This window comes from Brachyhypopomus gauderio, unplaced genomic scaffold, assembly GCF_052324685.1.
Source record: "Brachyhypopomus gauderio isolate BG-103 unplaced genomic scaffold, BGAUD_0.2 sc83, whole genome shotgun sequence".
NCBI lineage: Eukaryota > Metazoa > Chordata > Actinopteri > Gymnotiformes > Hypopomidae > Brachyhypopomus > Brachyhypopomus gauderio.
In genome coordinates this window covers 233,631-257,669 of record NW_027506904.1, presented here as the reverse complement: position 1 = coordinate 257,669, position 24,039 = coordinate 233,631, and the positions used below count along the sequence as shown (strand labels likewise).

The 24,039-nt window shown below is 45.3% G+C and overlaps 1 protein-coding gene across 11 annotated transcripts in view; it reads right to left on the bottom strand.

Moving 5' to 3' along the window:
- magixb (MAGI family member, X-linked b) overlaps positions 1-24,015 on the bottom strand; it is a 74,781-nt gene extending 50,766 nt beyond the window's left edge. For 4 of the 11 annotated variants that reach the window (XM_076991512.1, XM_076991515.1, XM_076991523.1 and 1 more), the window contains exons 1-3: positions 23,130-23,501; positions 9,973-10,262; positions 6,909-7,025 (exon numbers count right to left, since the gene is read on the bottom strand). In XM_076991512.1, the coding sequence (XP_076847627.1) occupies positions 6,909-7,025; positions 9,973-10,262; positions 23,130-23,212 (490 nt within the window). In that variant the 5' untranslated portion in view covers positions 23,213-23,501. Of the gene's footprint in view, positions 1-6,908; positions 7,026-9,972; positions 10,263-15,934; positions 16,006-23,129; positions 23,504-23,683 lie in introns of those variants that run through there. The other 7 variants (XM_076991516.1, XM_076991513.1, XM_076991519.1 and 4 more) reach the window with 6 other exon arrangements.
- Positions 24,016-24,039: the final 24 nt, after the last annotated feature.

Sequence of the window (24,039 nt, the reverse complement as noted above, 5' to 3'; positions counted from 1 at the left end):
CGGATGTCAGACGAGTTCGTGCAGCTGGGCAGGTCCCCACTAACATGCCGATTGTTACTGAAGTATAGTCAAGTTAGCTTACCCGTACAAGTATCTTGGGGCGGCATAAATACTAACCTGTCTGCGTTAGTTGATTCGGGTGCAGCGGGCGATTTCATAGACCAGGACCTCGCCTACCACCTACACCTTCCCACCGTACCTATAGATCCCCCCGTGAGAGTGAATTCACTGAATGGACAGCCTATAGGAGAGGGCGTGATTACGCTACGTACCTGCCCCGTAGAGTTGCGGGTAGGTCTGTTCCATAGTGAAATGAGAGAGTTCTTCCTCATATCCACGCCCCGAGACCCCGTCATACTCGGGTTTCCGTGGCTATCAATGCACGACCCTGAAATCTCCTGGAAGAAGCGAGAACTCGTACGATGGAAGGGAAGTTGTCTTAGTAAGTGCATGCACCTACCACTCAGGTCCTCCTCGGTGGAAAGCCCCGACACTCCTCTCTCTGACGTCATCCCCGAGCAGTATCACGCATTCGCTGACGTCTTCGACGTCAGAAAGTAGAAGCTGTCTTAAACTGGCCGACCCCTCGTTCCACGAAAGAGCTGCAGCGATTCCTGGGATTCGCTAACTTCTGTCGCCGTTTCATCCGAGGATTTGGTGAGTTGGCTACTCCTCTCACTAATCTCTTAAAGGGAGGGAGGAATCGGAAATTCACCTGGACTGCTGAAGAGGAACAGGCGTTCTCACTCCTCAAAAAGGCGTTCACGTCAGCCCCCATTCTGCACCTTCCTGACCCCCAACTCCAGTTCATCGTGGAAGTCGACGCCTCCGAGGTCGGAGTGGGCGCTGTTCTCTCTCAAAGGCAGGGAAGCCCGCCGAAAATATACCCCTGCGCCTACTTCTCCAAAAAGCTGACCCCCGCGGAAATGAACTACGATGTGGGAGACCGGGAACTCCTGGCGATTAAACTCGCGCTCGAACAGTGGCGTCATTGGTTAGAGGGAGCGGAACACCCCTTCATTGTTTATACTGATCACAAGAACCTGGAATACCTGAAATCAGCCAGACGTCTAAACCCGCGACAAGCAAGGTGGGCACTGTTTTTCTCCCGGTTTCGTTTCACTGTCTCTTACAGACCCGGGTCAAAGAACATCAAAGCCGATGCCCTGTCACGGATCCACGAAAAGGACGAAGCCACTCATGAACCTGGACGTATTCTGCCAGAGTCCTGTTTCCTCGCAGCTATTCGCTGGGCAGTACAAGAGGAATTAGACGAGGCTTTGCGCACTGAACCCAGTCCGGTGGAATGTCCGGAGGGGAAACAATACGTGCCCGTATCCCTTCGGGGGCGCATCCTACAACTCGCACACGATACGGCGGGCACAGGCCACCCAGGTATTACACGCACACGACACCTGATCTCTCAGCGTTACTGGTGGCCGTCCTGGGAGGATGACGTTCGTGATTATGTGCTGGCGTGTTCCGTTTGTGCTCAGACCCGTACTCCCCGTGCACTTCCAGCAGGAGAACTCCTTCCCTTACCTGTTCCTCACCGGCCATGGATGCATCTCGCGGTTGACTTTGTGACAGATTTGCCCACATCGGGAGGTAATACTGTTGTTACGGTAATCGTAGATCGATTCTCTAAAATGTGCCGTCTCATTCCTTGCCCCAAATTACCCACTGCCATGGATACAGCTCTTAACCTCTTCCATTACGTATTCCGTATTTATGGTTTACCCGAGGATATCGTCTCAGATAGAGGGACACAGTTTACGTCTCGAGTCTGGAAGCAGTTCTGCAAACTCCTTGGCATTACTGTTAGTCTGACTTCAGGCCACCACCCCCAGTCTAACGGAGAGGTTGAGCGTTACAATCAGGAGTTAGGGAGGTTTCTCCGACAGTACTGCGTTTCTCAACACGACTGGCATAAATACCTCCCATGGGCAGAGTACGCCCGGAATTCCATTATACACACCGCGACCAAACTCACACCCTTTCAATGTGTATACGGTTACCAACCTGCGTTTTTCCCGTGGGACAAGACACCGGCTGATGTCCCCGCCCTGGACGAATGGTTTAAACACAGTGCCCGTACATGGGAGCTAGCGCATGTACACTTGCGGCGTGCCCTACACACACGCCGGCTCAATGCAAACCGTCGTCGTCTCCCCGCGTTGATTTACCACCCGGGACAGAGAGTATGGCTGTCGACACAGAACCTGAACTTGAAGCAACGATGTAAAAAACTCAGTCCACGGTACATTGGTCCATTTAAAGTGCTCAGCAGAGTTAATGCCGTTACCTACAAGCTTCTTTTGCCATCACATTACCGTATTAACCCTGTCTTCCACGTCTCTCTCCTGAAACCGGTTCACTACAGCCCATTCACCGTGCCCCCTGTGTATGATAAACCTCCGGACCCTCTGGAGATTGACGGTCGTCCAACGTACATCATCCGGGAGCTTTTGGAGTCCCGACGCCGGCGAGGTGGTCTGCAATATTTAGTGGATTGGGAAGGATACGGCCCCGAGGAACGGGCCTGGATTCCAGCGAGGGATGTCCTCTGCCCCACGATGATCGCTGATTTCCACGCTACGTATCCTAACTTTCCTGCCCCCCGGCGCCGCGGTCGCCCCCCAGCACGTCGTAGAGCGTCAGGTGCCGCTCCTTTGAGGGGGGGTACTGTCAGGAATGCCACCTGATCTGTCTTAATCAACCTCACCTGCCCCTCATTACCACGCCCCCTTCAGCCTTACTTAAGCACTTCACCAGCACATCTCAGTTGCGAAGTAGTGCCGACTCATGCCGCGTACCAAGCCTTTCTATATCCTGTCTGCTCTCCTGTGTCCTGACCCTCGCTTACGTCCCCGACCTTGTCTCCTGCCTAATCCCTCTGTACCTCCTGACTTCTGCTCCCCCGGTATGACCCTGGACCGTCCTGACCACGCCAAGAAAACGCTGTTACTACTGATCCTAGTACTCGTGATTCACCTGCCTGTGTTTGTACCAGCGTCTCATTTAAATAAAAGCGGTGTTCTTCCGCATTTGGATCCCTCTCTGCCTGTTCAATACGTTACATTATCGCAATAATTTCTGGGACAATATATCGTTCTGAAAGTGTTGTTATTGTGACAGGCCTAGAGGAGAGTCTTCCAAAATCCCAGCTCCAGTATTGTTGGGATTGGTATTTGCAAGCAGTGAAACAGCTTTCTGGAATAATAACATAAAAATAAGAATAAAAATGACATGGTAAGTACTAGGGGTGTATTCAACTAAGGATTTTCATAGTCGAATCTGATTCGTCAGCTTTTCCCTTTAGTCGATTAATAGTCGAATTGGGTTTATTTATATTTTTTTTTGAGCACCGTAAACGGGATCCCGTTCTCATTCAGGACTTTTTTCCTCTTCAAAGTAAAAACCTAAAACACTCAGAAAAATGAATAAATACGGTAGGTTGCCTTTATTCAGCTTTTATTTATTTACTTATTTTTTTATGAAACGTTAGAGAACATTAACCGTCAGTGCGCAGTCCGTATATCGAACTGTCAGACAGGCACTGTGCAAAATGTCAAAAATATTTAATAAAATATGCCTGCATGAAAATATATTAAAAAATTGCCACACAACAGCAAAAAATATAAGGAAAGATTCAAGTAACGGGGTTTAAAAGTAAACAACAACAAAAAATGTTTATAGGCCTACTTGCCGAGACGCGACGAGACGAGACGACAGGACCGAAACAACAAACGGCTGAACTGTTTTTTTTTTCACCTTACGCGTTTTAAATGGTATGCCATGTTGGTTGTTGTCGTGTGAAATGAAAGACGTTGATGACATAACTTACACTTTACTTTGTTTGATTCATCTTTATCAAAATACTTTTGAAGTTTTTTAGTAGCCATTATAATCTCGGCAGATGCTGCGTATTCTGTATCATGTTCAGCTCCGCTCGTTTGGATTGTGCAACTGCAGGGTGTGATTTATTAATGTGTAGTAAGGAAGATGCCTATTGTTAATGTGCAAACATCATTTTAAAATATTTATTAACAGAAATTGGGATGATTTTATTTGACAAAAGGCTATATATAACGAAAACAAAGATATTTCATGTAACAACTAATGCTTAGCTGCATCCTTGGGCACCCCCATGCAGTTAGAATGGTACATTCGACTATGACATTCATAGTCGACTAGGGGGTCTAGTCGACTATAGTCAAACCAGCGACTATTGCAGGTCACCCCTAGTAAGTACATAAAGAAGCCATATAACTAATTCCGAAAATAGATGCCACCAGCATGCAGATGAGTATGCAAATGCATCAGAAGTATATTTTAAGTAAAGAGAAAGTGTCAGTGCATTTCCAATATTTTCTGTATTTATATAAGAGTGCAAATGCAACTGGTTCAACCAATTGATTGAATTTGATTATTGAATTAACTACTGGTAGTATTATTAACTAGTCCAGTGCAATGAGGCTTGAAAAGACTTAAATGATGTTTATCTAGGGTAAACATTTATTAAGCTATTTATTGTACCAAATGTATTTATTCATGTATTATACGTAATGTATTGCAGTTGCTAAAAAAAAAGAATTTATGCTAATTTTTAAAATGTTTTTTTTTCATATTGCTGTAACATTCTAGCCATCTAATGTTCTTAGGATAGGTACCTATACATTTAATGTAAAACATTTAATAATGAAAAAAGATGAATGGATTAAAGGAATATGAAAGTGGGAAAGAAAGGTTTCTGCACACAGGGCTACAGTGTCAATGCTTTATTAACATCCACAAGCCCATAGATTATGATTTTTTGACCAGCTAATCCAAATCTCTCTCTGGTGTTAATATAAGGATTTAAATGTCAAATGGATTATCTACAAGGTAATTAGGATTAAATACAGAGTGAAGTGGAAATGTAGCAGCATAATGTGGAGAGAATGTGAAGGAGAGATAAGGAAAGAAGGAAAGAAAGAGTAGGATGTAAGGGACAGCATGAAAAAGAAAAACAGAAAGTGGAAGATATCCATCACTGGCTCCTGCACTTTAAGATCCAATGCTCCCTTTCAAAATGGTTTCCATTCTTCTGTCTCTCCCTCTGCTTCTCCTGTCAGCCTCTTACCTCCCTCCACCTCTCCCTCCACCTCTCTCTCCACCTCTCTCCACCTCTCTCTCCACCTCCCTCCACCTCTCCCTCCACCTCTCTCCATCTCTCCCTCCATCTCTCTCTCCACCTCTCCCTCTCCCTCCACCTCTCTCTCCCTCTCCCTCCACCTCTCTCTCCACCTCTCTCCCTCTCTCTACACCTCTCTCCACCTCTCCCTCCACCTCTCTCTACACCTCTCTCTCCACCTCTCTCCACCTCTCCCTCCACCTCTCTCCATCTCTCCCTCCATCTCTCCCTCCATCTCTCTCTCCACCTCTCTCTCCCTCCACCTCTCTCTCCCTCTCTCTACACCTCTCTCCACCTCTCCCTCCACCTCTCCCTCCACCTCTCTCTCCACCTCTCCCTCCACCTCTCTCCACCTCTCCCTCCACCTCTCTCTACACCTCTCTCTCCACCTCTCCCTCCACCTCTCTCCACCTCTCCCTCCACCTCTCTCTACACCTCTCTCTACACCTCTCTCCACCTCTCCCTCCACCTCTCTCTACACCTCTCTCTCCACCTCTCTCCACCTCTCCCTCCACCTCTCTCCATCTCTCCCTCCATCTCTCTCTCCACCTCTCCCTCTCCCTCCACCTCTCTCTCCCTCTCTCTCCACCTCTCCCTCCACCTCTCTCCACCTCTCCCTCCATCTCTCCCTCCACCTCTCTCCACCTCTCCCTCCATCTCTCCCTCCACCTCTCTCCACCTCTCCCTCTCCCTCCACCTCTCTCTCCCTCTCTCTCTCCCTCTCCCTCCACCTCTCTCTCCCTCTCTCTCCACCTCTCCCTCCACCTCTCTCCACCTCTCCCTCCATCTCTCCCTCCATCTCTCCCTCCATCTCTCTCTCCACCTCTCCCTCTCCCTCCACCTCTCTCTCCCTCTCCTTCCACCTCTCTCCACCTCTCTCTCTCTCTATCCACCTCTCCCTCCACCTCTCTCTCTCTCTCTACACCTCTCTCTCCACCTCTCTCTCCACCTCTCCTTCCACTTCTCTCCGCCACTCCCTCTCCCCCCACCTCTCCCTCCACCTCTCTCTCACTCTCTCTACACCTCTCTCTCTCTCCCTCCACCTCTCTCTACACCTCTCTCCACCTCTCCTTCCACCTCTCTCCACCACTCCCTCTCCCTCCACCTCTCTCTCCACCTCTCCCTCCACCTCTCTCTCACTCCCTCTCCACCTCTCTCCATCTCTCCCTCCACCTCTCTCTCCACCTCTCCCTCCACCTCTCTCTCACTCTCTCTCCACCTCTCTCCACCTCTCCTTCCACTTCTCTCCGCCACTCCCTCTCCCTCCACCTCTCTCTCTCTCCCTCCACCTCTCCCTTTCCCTCTCTCTCCACCTCTCCCATTTCTCCTGTTTTCCACACTGCTTCAGCAAAGGTGTCAGCCGCAGCGTTCTGACGATCGGATCTCACACCAATTAAACGGGCGCCGTGGCGACAGCCATTTACTCTCTTAGTCTGAAGAGTTCTGGTGTCAAAGATTAGCATGTCGAGGGCCCCACTTGTAATTATGTAAATCTAATACAACACAGTTGGACATGCTCAAATGTGCAAAATGTTTAACACAGCCTTTCAAAAAAAGAGCCACACGCACATCTTGCTTAAAACATCATACATGACCAGAAGAAGTGTGTTATGATGCATGAGCACTTTTTGAATGTTGTGCTGGTCGTGCTTGGCTGGTTTGTGTGCTGCTGCCTGCATGAGACAGAATGTGAAAGACAGACAGCAGAAAAGAGAGCGATAGAGGGACTCACAGGGTACAGCACGCAGGTAGAGATTTTCACGTATGACTTGCTGAAGCTGACTGTCCATGGAGCCAGGTGTGAAACACTTACTCAGATATAACCTCAGATCCTTACACAGTGTTGAGCCTGAGGGAGAGAGAGAGAAAGAGAGAGAGACAGAGAGACAGAGAAAGAGTGAATCAAAGACAAAGTTGCAAAGAGAGAGAGATTGAGAAGGCAGTTTTGATTCTGAGAACAAACAATATGAAAATGTGGCCCAGAAATTGTCGTTCACACTCACACGGCCCCGTTTGTCCTTGCTAACCTCTAAGCCTCGAAAACCTTGAGCGCGTACATAAGAGCACACACACTACAGTCCCTTGAGGCTTTACTGATCCATCTTTGGACATCTTAAACATGGTTTATGAACAAACATAGCCAAGATAAAGTTAAATGTCTGTTTGACAATATGATCTTCATTTCAGGGCGAACATGTGTAGAAGCCCTACACCGTGTTATGCAACGGTGTAATACAATCTGCAGTATATCTTATTTCGAAAGTAACCCATGTATATTGTCGTTTCTGAAAATGAAACATAGCAGTGTGGTATTTCTGTAGGATTTCAGTGTGGTACTTCAGTGTAGTATTAGTCTTTTCATCCTGGCTGAGGTATTCATTTGGTCTGGAGTGTTTTATAGGCTCTGAGTACAAGCCACTTGGGTGTTACAGATGAACCAAATGCTTCTCCTGTCCATCAAAACAACAGACCGCCTCTAGTATGCACTGGCCCCGCCCTTCACAGAGGAAACACAACTCTACATAATAAACAACATTAGGACTTGCACTAGCCACAGGTACACTCACACACAACATAAAACACACACACAGAGACACACACACTCAAACATGCACAAAGACATGCTTTAATGTTCCCTTAATGTTTAAATCCATAATTAGGTTTTTGTTAATTAACTTTAAACTAATTCAATTCAGCATAACGAACTAACATCAACTTGTCAAACATTTTCCACACAAACCACATGTTAACTGGAATTAAACTCAGCAAAAACCAAAAGCACTGTAATTTTCTAACATTCTGTATCTGTGACCACACAAACCCTTTAGATAAATTTCAGCAGAGTTGGTATGTATTGATCTGCACAAAAATAGATGTGCCAGATTTAGCAAAAGCGTTTCCTAAGCCAGGTTGGGTTTATATGAGAAACTGATACAATCGAAGGCCCAGGCCTGCACGCATACTCAACCTTACTGAGAACGCCGGGGAGAAGATGCAACATAACTGTGATATCAACTGTTCGCATACATATTAGTGTAATAGTGAACTGCAGAGAGAATCCCACAGATTTGTTGAGACAGAAAGAGTGGGAGAGAGAGGGGGAGAGAGGGAGATGCAGAAGGAGAGAGGGAAAGAGTGAAAGAGAGGGAGAGGATCAATGAGAGACAACTGGTTGTCAGTCTGATTTGAGAGGGTAGGAGTCATGGTTGACTGTAACACGTTCCGTGCAAAACATCCTATTACAGCCGTGGCCCCCACAGCACAGGCAGTAGGGAGCTTTTGTCTGAGACGTCTGAGACGCAGACAGACTCAAATCCACCTGATCGTGTGACACTAAACTCATAAACACCATTCTGGCAAAACAGAACCAAAACAGATGCTGTTAAACACAACTGTTTACCCGGTCAGCTCCCAGTAAGAGATGTTCAGTCTCAACAGCTGTAATAATTACCAGTTTATTTGAACTAATCTAGACCACAAAGGTTGGTGATTCAAAAAGTAGCTGTTAGCACTGAGAGAGCGTTAGCACTGTTAGCACTGAGAGACTGTTAGCACTGAGAGAGCGTTCTTTCTCAGCATTCTCATCAAATACAATATTAATAACTTGCAGTGTAAATCCATTTAAAAAACACATTCATTTCCATTAAAAGTAATGTACCCCCTCCCCCAGTTCACATTTGGTGAATTTCATAAGCGTTGTTTCAAACACTGGCTTGGGAATGAAAAGCCAAGAAGTTCAAGAGTTGTCAGTGGTCTCCACTGCGCTGCATTTAATCAGTGGGATTTTGCAAATGCCGTTTGACGTTTGACACGTTAAAAATGAATCTGCAGGTTCGGCCGGTGCCATATTTTGCAGTCGTCTTTTTTTATAATGGCAGCCTGCCTCATCAACGTTCCAGGGCTCTCTGCAGTCACCTCGTCTGGCAAACATCTGCAGTACCCTTCATCTCCACAACCATCTCCACTGTGGTGGTTTTGTTTGTTTGTTTGTTTGTTTGTAATTTTGCAATGGGCGTCACACATCTTAGGCTATTTAGTGTACTTTTTGAAAGCGTAATACGTTTTATAGGTATACAGCACACTGCACACTGTAGTCTACTCCTCTGTACTAAACAGAATTATGTCACATACACTAGCGCCGATAAAAATCCGTTATTAGTGTTGCTACCATCTGACATAATTAATTATGTTGAAATGGGCGCATTCTAGCAGAGTACATTAGTGTTTTGGTAAGACACTAATAAATCAATGAATGAAGACTTTTAAAATCAACAGTTAACCAAGGTCTACTGTACAATACGGTCAAATACACTGCAATTCTCTTGCTATATATTTGCATTATGCCTTGCTGTACATTATATCTCACTGGTGAACCCTTGATTTAGTGTGGTTAAAGATCGGGATGTATTTTATTCATCATAATTTGTCTAAAATGACGTCCGAATGGCCTGATTCATGGGAACATCCGCAGAGCGCACACCTGGCGTGCTGGACGCTGCTCAGAACGCTCACAGCAGCACACCAGAACAAACTGAGATGCTAGAGCACTCGTTTGTACAATGCACTCTTCTGTGACAGCAGTATTGCAAAGGACATTAGTGTAACTATGATTAACAGGGGATATACTGGTATATCTACATATCAGTATAAGCATCCAATCCCAGGGTGGCCACAAAGCAACAAATACATCAACAACAACAACAATACATTATAAACATTCCAAAGCTTTCCTGTAGCCTATCAATTTCAATGTCATATGAGAAAGACGAAGAGTGAGTTGTGTTCTGCAGTGTTACCTGGTGAGACGGTCTTGATGCGAATGGGATGTGGGCAGGAGTTGAGCACCCCACGAACGTCACCTAACGTCATCCCCAGAACAGGAGTCCCTCCTATCTCCAAGATGACCTCACCCACTGTTATCCCGCCTCCCGGGGCAGCAGTGACGAAGGGAAACTCCCCATAATCGGCTCCGCCCCCAACGGCCACGCCCAGTTCTCCAGAGCCGCCCACGAGAGGCACGAAGTTCTCCTGCACTTTGGAGTGCCAGTGCAGTTTCTTCCCAGCCACTTTAGACATAGCAAATGAACTGAGAGAGAGAGAGAGAGAGAGAGAGAGAGAGAGAGAGAGAGAGAGAGAGAAGGGGGCGGGGCATAAAACAGGTATATTACATTTGTGTTTAAATCCAATATTGCCACAGAGGGCATGAAGGGCACTCGAGGCCCACGGTTATTTCCGTTCAATAAACGTCTTGTTTTAGACCGCGGCGCTTACACAATAGCTGACCCTCGTAAAATAGCATCACACAGCCTGGAACGCAGGCCTTTACAGGTAGATCACATAGACTGTAGGAGTCATGGGGTTAGTGCCAGCCCCACACAGCAGGCTCCTGAACAGAACCCTCCCATCTGAGTTCATCCAGGCGAACTCGGGTCCGGGCACACGAACCAACAGATGTGTACTCTGTGGGAGGCAGAGCCAACTCTACAAACACTTTCTTCCTCACAAGTGGGATCGTTTTATAATACAAAAATGTACATGACATTAGTTACTATTCATTCTGTTCAATGTGCAATTTTTTTAAGTGTTAATATAGAAAGCATATGTTAAATGTGAGTGTATTTAGGTTCTGAGTTGTGTGACTCATAGATATAATACTAAACTCTCATTTTGTAAAAGTGCAGAGGTTTATGCCAGGACCACTGTAATTCTACTGTAATTACATACTGCTGCACACCCACAATATTATGGCTTATTATGGCTTGATAAACGGTTATTTTTTTTTATAGTAACCTACTTTAACGTGCTAATTTCGTATTAGCCTGTAGCCTACCATATGCATGATTTAGCCTAAATATATGTCAGCTGTGTATTCTACATGTTCTACATTTGTTAAATATTCTTAATCCAGTGTCTGCTGTTGACTAAACCAACCGCTCTTAAAGTAATCAGGCTGCATAGTTGATGTGAGGTATTCTGCCAGTTTGTTTGGGCATAGTCTTCATGTGACATGTTGAGAAACGCTCACTGTTTGCAGAACACAACTGCACACAGGCGTCCAGATAGGACGTATCTAAACGGAGCAGGCTTCTAACAGTGGTGTTACCTGAAGGACCCAAGGGTACTGCAAAAAGTGAAGGAATCTTTTATTTTCATTGGAGTTTATTCACCAGTTCTGCAAATAGGTTCCTTTAAAACAGTTAAAAGCGTAGGTTTGAATATATATATATATATATATATATATATATATATATATATATATATATATATATATATATATGTGTGTGTGTGTGTGTGTGTGTGTGTGTGCCTATTTAATATTGTTGAGTTTATTTGATATCAAATATTCTCCTGCGACGACGACTCGTATTGGTTAGTGGGCTTGAATGCACAGTTCTAAATTGCGTGGCCCTTCTGTTAATCTGCTGTGGAAACTCTTCACGCTGCCTCCTGCTCCTGTAGATGTTCCTGCTCACGCAGTAATGACGCCTGTAACCAGACACTTGAACGTCGAATGCCACAACAGTAATGAAGGAACACAGACATTATATGCAGAAACAATGGCGGACTCGGAAATAAAGAGGAGGAAAATGCAAAGAAGCTTTGAGATCACCATCCAAAAATCGTTTCCCCAGTGGTGAGCCTTCATGAATGGGGAAAGGACTTGAATCAAGCCAAAGCTAATAGTTTTCTGCTCGACAAGTGGATTAGCTAACCGAATATGTTATGTGTTTATGACAAAAGATGAAATGTACATTAGCATATTTTGCATATATATTAGAGGAAAGGCTCTGCAAATGTATTATAAACAGTCATATGAGTAGACAATGGCAAGTGATGTAGGTGTCAGTCACCAAGTTGGCAGTCCTTGGTCAACTTCTAAGTTCATTTGGTAAAATGTTACAGGGTTTTTGCTCGGGGTGGGGGTGTGCAAATCGCCTAACCTTAACAGATGGCAGGACAGTATATAAGTGGGCTAGGACATAACAGTAGCCATACACTGGCCACTGACACACTGAAACTACTACAAAGTGACATCTACTATAGTCAGCGAAGCCGCCATTTCATATGGCACAGAAACATATGAAACGGATCTTGAATCTGTGACAGGCTGAGACTCAGAAGGACTTTTGAAGCTACTCGCGAGCAAAAGAAGAGCCCCAGTAAAGTGACACCTGGCCGCAACCAGCGCGAAGGGCACGAGAGAGAGAGAGAGAGAGTTGGCGAGAGAGAGTCACGAGACGTGACAGTATGGGAACAGCGCTGACGGTTTGTTGCCTCGCCCTGACCACATACACAACATGAATGGTTGGCTAACTCGATGATAGCCAGTAAGAGATACACGCTCGAAGAGATTAAGATAAAACAGATGGCGATGGGGGGTGGACGAGGGACTGACAGAATGAGAGGGAGCAAAATCAAGAGGAGGGCAGTGTCAGGAGTTGATGGGGACGACGCCAGAATGTAGGAGATTATTTCAGGAAGGCCTGGAGGAAGAAGAATGGAAAGAGGCTCTATGACAGCCAAGGAGGATAGAAGCAAGAGGGTCGTGCGGCCACCAAGAAAATTAATACGGCCTGACTGAAGGCAAAACATTTTACACTTGGACATCCAATTTCCTCCTTAGGTTTTCCTCCTCTGTTATCCTATAAGCAAACATCTTCTCAAAAGAGTATGTGGTTATTCATGTGCATCAACTGGGATGTATTTATTTATGACCGGTTCATATATCTCATCACCAGTTCGGTTCCCGCCTGCGTCTCACCTTTTGCAACACAGCATATGTGTGTCTCTCTGTGAACCTGTGCAGCACAGAAAGGAAAGCTCACGTTAGCCATAGACGTCCAGGGCTGAGCAGGGGACCACAAGGAATGGAGAATTGGGTGATTTTGCGCACCCTGACAGAAAGGCCAGTCATTTTGGACTCAATTTTGCTCTCATCACTGTATGAATGTTCATGGCATCATCGTCATCTCGATTCAAACTCAGGTCCCGGTGTCAAGATCTCCACGCCCTGGAAGAAAAACCAATCACCACGACCTTGAAGTTTCCTTCCACTGTAGACTCCTGGTGGGACGCTGAGTTTTAGAAACGCAGACCTGTTCGTCAAGGACAGCGGTTCGTTATCCAAACAACATGGCACTGTTAGCTTGGCCATTCGTAAACCTGGCCAAGAAAATCAGAAACCTCCCTCTTAATCACTCCTCATGGCTGTTTGGGCTGAGGAGATCCAATATGTCCTAACTGGTGATCAATGTACTCACTCTAACAAGAAACAAGGGGTGGGCGACCAATCATACCTGACCATGGGCTGGGGGGGGGGGGGGTAACCATGGTAACAGATGCATATACACGTTCCCTTGGGCAAGCCTACAACCAGGCTTAACGAGGCTAATTACCCAGCGTGGGGAATGGCCGTGGAGACGTGACTATTTGTTTCCACATGAACAATTGGCCAATCGGTCATTTATCCAGCCCCACCCCCCGGAGATCCAGCAGCTGATAGGAGGAGAGGTTTTCCTCCCTCTCCCTGTAGTCAGTACAGAGATGGAGATGGATGAAGCCAGGCACCATGCCGTCTGCTGCTGGCACGGGCAGAGGAGTCCTGCGTGTGACCTTGGAGCTCAGGTGTCTCTGGCCAGAAGACCAGGATACGCACACATACACACACACACACACACACATACACACACACACACACAGAATATTTTCACCTATACGTGTGGCACCTTTGGCACCTTGCTTGGTTTGATATTGAGTAGGTGGATTGATTTGGTAAGGGGGGTGAAAGTCATATGGCTAGTGGTATAGCTGCACACGCACACACACACACACACACACACACACACACACACACACACACACACATGCATTTCACACAAGCTCTCACACACACAGACACACTGTTTATCTCATTTCTCATACCCCATGTAGCTTCCTCACTTTTTGCTGTCCCACTGTGAAGCCTTCTGTGGTTAGAATAACACTTGCACACTCGTGCTTATTTACACACAGCAAACCTACTTAGAATAGCGGGAATCTACAATCATACACATTTGGCTGACAGGGCCACTGGTCAGCTCGGACAGAGCATGTGTTATAGTGCCACTGTAGTGGGAGCCCACAATGCTATTGCACTGAGGGTTACCAGGTCAGAGTGAGCAGGATGACAATAATAATACAAAAATACTGCTAAAAAAGAAGTTTCTAGAAGAGAGGAAAGACAAGTGCACTTTTGCTGAAAACAAATCCACACACAGTGTAGGAGTTATAGTACTGGGCAGTATTTAATACTGGATAAGTGATGCAATCAATAAGTAGTGCAATTCACTAAGAATTTCAACAGTAGGTTCAACAGCCAAGATTCCTGGCAATGAATGGATGTCCTAACTTATATTTAAACGTCATCAGCATAGCAATGGACATTTAGATAATATGACCAAGTGGAATCATATGAATACGGAAAAAGAGTGGACCAAGAACAGATCCTTGAGGAACCCCTTGAGAATTATGTACAAAAGATGAACTGTTTAGGAGTGAAACCAGTCTAATGCTGTTCTTCATGTGCCAGCGGAGGAAAGAGAAAAATAAGTGCATCATAACATATTGTAGCGAATGCAAGCATTATGATCAGAGAGCTGAAGGTAATGTACGACCCTTAAAAGGACTCGGCGCTACGTCGAGTACGGAAACCTGACTGAAAAGGCCACGACTGACTAAAACAGAAGGTAGGAAACGGATCTATAATTTGCACGGCAGGTTGGGTCAAGGCCAGATGTCTTGAGAATGGGAGTAACTGCTGCTATTTTAAGGGCCGTGGGGACAGAAGCGCATGACAGGCAGGTATATATTAAATGGGATAACGGAGAAGAGATGACAGATACAGCACCAGCCTTAAGGAGCAAGGGCAGGGCAGGTCAGGCTGACAGAGGATTAGCATATCATCTTTATTACCTTTGTATAAGGTTATTACACTGTTATAAAACATTTATGTGACTAAATTAATATATACATTTCATACACATCTAATGTATAAATATGTATATGTTGTTGCCATTTCTACACTTCTTTTTTATTTCTTCTTTTTTCTTTATTTTGTCGTAAAACCTGATATCAAAAATTACACAGCCTAATTAATCAGTACATACATTTAATGGCTAATCTAGTGCTACATGTCCTTGTTCTGTTTGTGGAAGCAGTTACGTTTGATTCTTCATTACATACTCAAATGTCCAGGGAAGTCATCGTGCGAGACGACCTGTCAAATCTGTTTTGGCTGAGATGGCTCTTGCTATCAAAGATACACAAAATGCACTCTCTCTCTTTCTGTCTCTCTCCCTCTCTCGATTTGTGTGTGTGTGTGTGTGTGTCTCACACACACTCACACACACTCTCTCTCTCTCTCTCTCTCTCTCTCTCTCTCTCTCTTTAAAAAGCTGCAAAGCTGCTGGGGTTTGCTGCTAGGCGCGGACGCAACCCCGAATTGTCAAGGCAGCTCTGAGGCGTTTGCTGTGTCTGTAACAAAAGGTCAAGTCTTCCTCTCCAGAGACAGATGAAAATCTGCACTGTCATCTTAAGAGTCGCTCAACAAACAGGCTGACAGTAAAAATATCACGATTTACATGGACTGCGTTCTGTGGCCTTTCTGTTTGTTATCCTATGCCTGCTCACACGAACATACATGATTCGGAAAGTGCCGGATCATCGACAACAGCATGATTTTAATCGTCTTCGACCTCATGACAGAGCATTACTACTTACACTGCCATGCAGAGATTTATGGAGCTGTTGCATAATTCCTCTGGCGCTGGTCTCCCTCCTATCAGGCAAGATGGAAGGTTACAGGTAAACTGCTGCACGCAGAGACATAGCCCGTGTGTTGAAGGGCACTGCATTCAAAATGCTGACCCTTAAGGTCAGGAAAAAGCTGACCGCTCTGTATCTGTTTACACACCCTTCCCCTGGCCCTGTGATCTGTTTACAACCTCCTCCCGTCGCACTCGTCTACCTCACCGATGACATCTCATACTAACACAGAGGCAGTCTCACATGGTTTCCACCATTTCTGTCTTCCTTTTTTCTATCTATACTAACGCCCAATAAAAAATTATTTTTAGCAATCAAGCTTTGTTCCTGGAACATCCCTACAGTTATATTCATGACAATATCAGTGTCTAACGCTGGAGACACCAGAATGAAAGGAACTTCATGGCATGTGTCGTGTTATTCTACACCCTTCAAAGAAGTGCTGTATGAGCTACTATCTTGCTGTGTGGGTTCAGCTTCCTCTGATTGTAATGAAACTGGTGTTTCACATCAAGCTGACTTTGCATTGCCATTTCCGATGAGTTAGTTCCAAAGTTCCAGACTTTCAGAGGGTTACAAAAGTAAATGTGCGATTAGGTAGCTACCCTTTAGTGAGTCTAAAAGGTGCATATGGCGAAAGGCAATTAGTCTTTATTGTCTGGTACTAATTAAGCTTCCCCAGAATGATGAGCATTTATTAGTCGTGCGAGCAGCACGGTTTAATGGGAAAGATAACGAAGAGATGCCCCTGTCCCTCAAATATAATTAAAGGCAAATGAAGACGTCTTTAGATAAACGCAGCATTACTGACAGAGCACAAGTTTGAAAGTTGATGTCTACATTAAGAACTACAGGCCAAAATCTCTCTTGTATCATGGGGAAAACAGCCACCTCTCACTGAGACGGTGAGACTCAAGTTCTTGAGAAGCAGAGAGGAGGTGATGTGGATAATCCGTTCAAAAAGAGCTCAATGGAAGGTAAGTGGGCCTTTTCAGGGCAGCTAATATGTTCGTTAGGCTCAGGGTGCTAGAAAGGGCAAACCGCTCTGTCTGCATGATGAAGCCAGTGTGCAAATCACTAAAGACCTTCAAAGAGACCTTCAAAGAGTAGGGGTAAGCAAAATGGCTCAATTAGGACTGTGTCTAATTAAATTCCACATCTTAACAAACTGTGCAGGGGCTGAAAGAAACATGGGGAGGTGGGAGATAAATAAAAAAACAATCTGTAACAGTCACAACTGATCTGTACCACGATAATCTAATTTATTAATCAATACGGCTTGCCTAACATAATGTTTATGTTTTCATGAATGGGTAATCAATTTTAGTAATGGTCTCACTGTTAAATCAGCAGACTCGCTCCATTTCACAGAAACATCCACGTCAATGTGAGACACCTCAGAGACACCTCAGGTAAGGTTGAATGGCTGTTGGTTGTAAGTAAGGTTGAATGGTTAAGTTGGGTGTAAGTAAGGTTGAATGGCTGTTGGTTGTAAGTAAGGTTGAATGGTTAAGTTGGGTGTAAGTAAGGTTGAATGGCTGTTGGTTGTTAGTAAGGTTGAATGACTGTTGGTTAGGTTGAATGGTTAAGTTGGTTGTAAGTAAGACTGAATGGCCATGGGGTGTAAGTTTGAATGGCTAGGGACGTGCAGAAGCTTCGACATATTTCCAGGGCATAACATTAAACTTTTTTTTGTTTGTTTATTTCATTTGTTATATAGCAGGCGTGTTTGTTTTATCGGATATTTGGTGTCATTAGCCGGACATGACTGGACCAGTTACACATCACTTTTGGCACCTGTAGGTGACATTTTTTTCACCTACAGGTGAAAAAAACCTGTAATCCACAATTATGTTAAAGACCCCATTTAAAGACCCCACTGTTCTACAGAAAATTTAATGCTTTGAAGCATAATCTGACCAGACATTATCCAGGGTTAGGTTTAGGGTAGGGACTGAAGTACAAGCATACCCACCAATTGCTAGACCAGAGATTGCTCACCAAACATTCCCGACCCTTGGAGACGGTAAAGGAAAAGCCATGTGCTTTGTGAACTAAACGTGTGCAATATGACCGTCGTGGGAGGCTTTTCGGCCCATGCGGGCATGCTGGTGGTGAACATGCGGGCCAGGAGGAAAAACCCACAAATGATCCCAGCCGAATGCCCTGTTTTGCTCATCCTGTCTTTCCTGGCTTTGCAGGGCATGTTGCAGCAAACATACATGATCTCAGCCTTGTTTGTTTTGGTCTTACTGCATGGGAGAGTCTGACAGCTGAGACAAACCCAGGTCACAGCTAGTCAGTTAAGGGAAAGTCAAAGAATTTCTGCAGGATATATATAAAAGGAGAGTTTTGTTTTCTCTTGAGAGTTTGTTTTTGGTTTGACCTGTGTTAGCCAATTGTCTGGAATGTCCTTTTATGACTTAAATTCTGTTTGATATTGAATTCTGTTTAGTAGCACATCCTTATAGCGTAGACCCTCTGCTTCGTTGTATCATTTAGAACATGTGACACCGAACCCACAGATGTACTGCGACCCGTTACGATACGAATACACAAACTTCTATTTCAAAACGTGAGATCTTCCCCGTCCCATTTGGCCTGAGGTAACCGTGCTAATGTGCCTCTCCGTCGGTCTCTGCTAATGTAAAGGAAGAACAACCGTTCTCACCCAAACTACGAACACGTCTCTTTTTTTATTGTTTTGCCTTCCTCAGGTTTTCTCCATGACGGTCCACACCAGTGTAGGCTGCTCTACAACAGTAGCCCCATCCTGTCCCAGATGGCACGCTGCGTCTCACTGCTCCATGACACACATGTCAGAATGTAGAGCACTCACCACATCCACCCAGTTACCTCAGGGTAAAACAAACTGCTATCTCTTCTACAGAACTCCTCTGAGCTATCATTAGAGACGTGCCATCGTTTGGGTAGGGTACCATAAAAGGCGGTGAAATAAGAGCCCTCAAAATGGAATTTTTTTTTTATACATATATGAAATAAGAGAAACCGTTTTCCATTTTGTTCAACAAAACCGATTTCTGCTTTATTAGTCACGTGTTTAATAATATGTGGCGTCAGTTTAAATAGACTCCAGGTAGTCTGAAGTAGTATATATACATTTCTAACCTAAAATTCAGGTCTAGAGTTTTCTTAGAGCTGTTTATGAGCAAATGTTCCCTCCTTGGCCTAACCTGTATTCAGTGGCTCTGACCCCGATCTTCATCCACCGGGAAAACCTGGAGGTCGGCCAACATGTCTTCAGTTACCAACGACCTCCAGTCTGTCACTGCCAGCCGGGCTGGAGTATGCCCCACGGCATTAGCCTGTAGGGTTCTAATAGACATTAGCTTATCGCTCTATATGTTTGCTAAGACCAGATATCGACATGAACGTGTCAGCTCGTGTCTTATCGGTCGCTTGCGGTGTCGGTCATGGATGAAAAGCCCTGCTGCTTCTTCCTGTCCAGATCCGGGCCGCTATAAAGACACGTGCGCTATGACCGGCAGTGGCACATTCAGAAATAAAAGTTTAAATGTCAGCGGGATGAAAAAGCCACAGCCTCGTTCGTACGTGCTCTGGGCTTTGTACCCAGGCGAAAAGCTACAGTCAGTAATCAGTGCTGCAGATACATGTACATTCACAGCATGTCTCGTTGACTCAACTGTACCACATGGAAATTTTAAGTTCATGAGCTTCTAATCTGGTGAGTCTTTCCTTATTTTTCCACTAGCAGCTGGTGAAGGAGAGATGCCAGCTTTGTACTTCCTTACTGAAATAAGCCAGCCAATATGTACACAGACAAATCATATACAGAACTATTTTTGCTACTTGTTAAAAACTTGCACAAAATTGATATGGTGTAATTAAAACCTTGAAGGCTTTTAAATGATCAGGATTTATGCAAGCTTTAGTTAAACTGCACCAATTATGAAAGAAAGATCAGAGTTAATTAAGACAGCCAGAATATGTTAACAATTCTGGAGAGACAGGATGATGGATGGAGACGAGTGGCCAGAAATACAGGGAGGAATAGAGGGAGTGGGAGACAGAAATGAGAAAAAAAGAGAAGAATGGGGAAGAATAGAGGAAGTGGGTGACAGAAATGAGAAAAAAGAGAAGAATGGGGAAGAATAGAGGAAGTGGGAGACAGAAATGAGAAAAAAGAGAAGAACGGGGAGGAATAGAGGGAGTGGGAGACAGAAATGAGAAAAATGAAGAATAGGGAGGAATAGAGGGAGTGGGAGACAGAAATGAGAAAAAAGAGAAGAACGGGGAGGAATAGAGGGAGTGGGAGACAGAAATGAGAAAAAAGAGAATAACGGGGAGGAATAGAGGGAGTGGGAGACAGAAATGAGAAAAAAGAGAAGAACGGGGAGGAATAGAGGGAGTGGGAGACAGAAATGAGAAAAATGAAGAATGGGGAGGAATAGAGGGAGTGGGAGACAGAAATGAGAAAAAAGAGAAGAATGGGGAGGAATAGAGGGAGTGGGAGACAGAAATGAGAAAATAGAGAAGAACGGGGAGGAATAGAGGGAGTGGGAGACAGAAACGAGAAAGAAGAGATGAACCGCTGAGACAGACGAGCAAGACAAGGAATTTGCAGAACACGAGGCGAGGCTCTGGGCGCCTCGATATGACGAAACCCCGAGGGACAGAACAGCTGGGACCTGACAGGATCGGCCGGCGCGGGAGGGGACGGCGGAACGTGACATCAGAGGACGCCCTCGAAACAAGCGGAGGACTCGGTCGCCGGAGAGGTGGGGCGGATGGGGCAGAAGGAGAACAACGGAGAGAGAGAGAGGGGGAAGAGGAGGGGGCGGGACGCCACGTGAGTGACGGACGGCAGGATGGGGAGGGACGGCGGGACGAGGCGGGACGAGACGGTGTCGGTGTGCCAGGGCCCAGCATGCTTTGCTAAGTCACAGTGCGGTAACCTGAGTGGGAGGGAGAATTTGCTGAATCAGTCCCCATCACTGAAGGTGACCCTCTCTGCATTCCTCCTGCTCTCCCCCACTGTCTCCATCTCCCTCTTGCCCTCTATCTCTCCGTATTCCTATTCCTCCTCTTCCCTCTTCATCTCTCTGTTCCACTACCACTCCCTCCCTCTCTCCCCTACTCTCTCTCTCCCCCTTCCTCCCTCCCTCTCTCCCCTGTTCCTCACCACCTGATATTGATCCTCCATCTCATGGGCCAGCACGCCAGTCTCCGGCTCAAGGCTGCGTGTGGCTCTTTCAGCCTGCTACAATCTTACAGGAAACATCTTCCCTCGCGTGGGGTTATAAATATCTGTCCGGCCTGTGCGATCCATCACCACTCTGATTTACATCTGTAGTTCATCCTTCCAAGCTTTGACAGTGCCAAGGCTCATCTGATTGGAATAATGAAGAAAGATGGACACCAGTAAAGATATTGACCAAGGGGTTTAAACTTTTGGAATGCGATAAACGATATAACAAGCTTGCTGCTTCAGTTCAATGAATTGCTTCAGCAAACAGTTCGGATGGTGCGATGCATTGATTGCTTTCATGCAGGTACATTTGTCATTGTTGACTGAAGCAGTGAGGGAATTCATCAATTCTCTGGCTGCTGCACCATGTTTGTTTACATTTAGCAAGTGGGTTTTGGAGTTCATGGTCTGCTGCTCTCCCTGTGGGTCCAAGCACCGGTTTGGAAATTGAGCTCCGTGTGGAACACATCAGAACAGAGAAGGACGGAGCATAAACGCTCTTGGATAAAGGAGACGCACTCTAACAGTAATAACAGGGATAATCCACTGAGAACCACAGATGGAGAATTGTCAGCGGATCTCAGCCCTGCTCTGTCAAGGGTAAACAGTTCACTATCCGACCATCTCTGAACCCCCCCCCCCCTCCACACACCCCCGCCCCCGCCCCCTTTCCCATCACACCTTCAGCACATATCCTTGAATATGTATAAAGGTGAGGTGTGCTTTCTGCATATAATCAAACAATTAACAAGCCGTCACAACATAGAGGTTATGTGGCATGAACTAAAGCAGTGCATCTGGATAGACTCTTTAGCAGACTGCAAGCAATTATATTAGCCCAAATGAAGATCACACCGAGAACCAGCCAGTGCACTACAACAAGAGGGTTAGGGAGTAATTAGTCAGGAGCTTGCAGTGAGGATATTGGAGATTGAAAGGACCAGGGGATGGAAAGGGGCAAAATTACAAATGTAGATGGATGAACATGCACGCACGCACACACACACACACACACACACACACACACAACACACACACACACACACACACACACACACACACACACACACACACACAGTATTAAACACTGTAATTAAAGATGGATATGACTTTGCCTCAGGACTTGAAATGGAGCAAATCTCTCCCTCTGCTTGTCTCAACCTCTGTTTATCTCTCTCTCTCTCTCTCATTCTGATACTTAATGAATGATTCATAACAGTACAGTCACCTTGACTGCTGCTTCAGCCTAACGAAATGCCCAGTCTAAGCAGGCAGTCACCAATTGAGCACAGGCTGGGACACACCCTGTATGCATGCAAACACACGCTCATACACAGAATAACATGGAAGAATGTCTCACATCGAGAGGAATAAAGTCGTCCCGAGTTCACAGGTCCCTTAAGACATCAATAGTGATTACAGTAATACAAATGTTTATATGCATGTTTCACACACACAAACCCTCACATGACTTTCCAAGAGACACTTAAGGAATTACTCTGTTGCTAAGTGATTACAAAATTAATTTCAAAGACCTATTACAACTTATATCAGAAGTTGCATTTAAGTTATGATTTTAGTAGCACATTCACAGACATGTCACTACGACCAGAGTATCTAAAACAAACCATAATGTCACGTAAAATTAGTCATCAGACGAAATAAAGCCTAAGCCAAGTATCATATAAATAGCAAAGCCAACAACTGAGTTTCAAATTATGTTTTAAAACAGAAAATACTTTGTCCACAGATAAAATTACTACACAGATAAAATTATTGAAAACTAGTGGTGACGTAGAAGGTGTAAACGCGACAGAAAGTGGCATTATTATTTAGATAATGTCAGAATTAGGGTATTTTACCATGCATAACACGTGTGTTAACAGTAACTCCTCACACACACTAGTAGGACATACTCACCCGTAATGTCGCCGACACACACACATTCTTTTCAAGCAGTTCAGTCGTTCAAAAACAATCCGTTTTAAGGCGTCTATATACATTGACTCAGCGAAACGTAGACCTGACCCCAACGGTCAAAGATAAAGACGATAAAAATAATGTTCACCGCAAGGAAACCGATAAATGATAACACTTTAAAAATACCCCTAAAAATATATTTTAACAACTTTTAAACAACATATAGTTATAGTTAAGCGTCTCGTGTCGGCGTCGCGAGGCGGTTGCGATGCGCGCGCGCCACACGCGGTTATTTGGTCACTGTTGCAGCTCAAGATGTTGCCCAGCTGAGCACGCGACCAATGATCGTCTACGACAGGACAGAAAACGACGGGGCTTTAAAAAAACAGAACCAACTGGACCACAGGAGCATGCAGAGGCGGTATAATACGTTAAAGACACCGGGACATGTCCCGAGCACACCGAACCCTACAGGTTTTAAAACACTATGACAGCGTATAGAGTGGTTGCCACACATGGACTTCTAATCAAAGCTGGATAATGATCATTCTTACCTTCAGTTCTTCATTCCTCCACAGCATGACTCCCTTATTTCACTGGTTTGGGTTTCTTTAATTCAGACGTGCATTATGCTAAGGGAGGCTCAACACTCAATAAGCAGATCGCGGCGACAAAATTGATTTTAAACTCGAGAATGGTGGACGTCCTGTGGGTCTGGGAGCAGTACAGTAGCAAAGGCGTGTTGCGGGAAATCTGTGACACCGGGCAAAATCTGATCTCACAAACGTATGGTGGAATATCACTAGACACAAGCAAAAAAAGATAGAAAACAATAATAAGGATAAGAGATGCCGGGAGGTGGCGAGGGGAGGAATGAGGGAGCAGATCCGCCCCTGGGTGTAAACGCGTC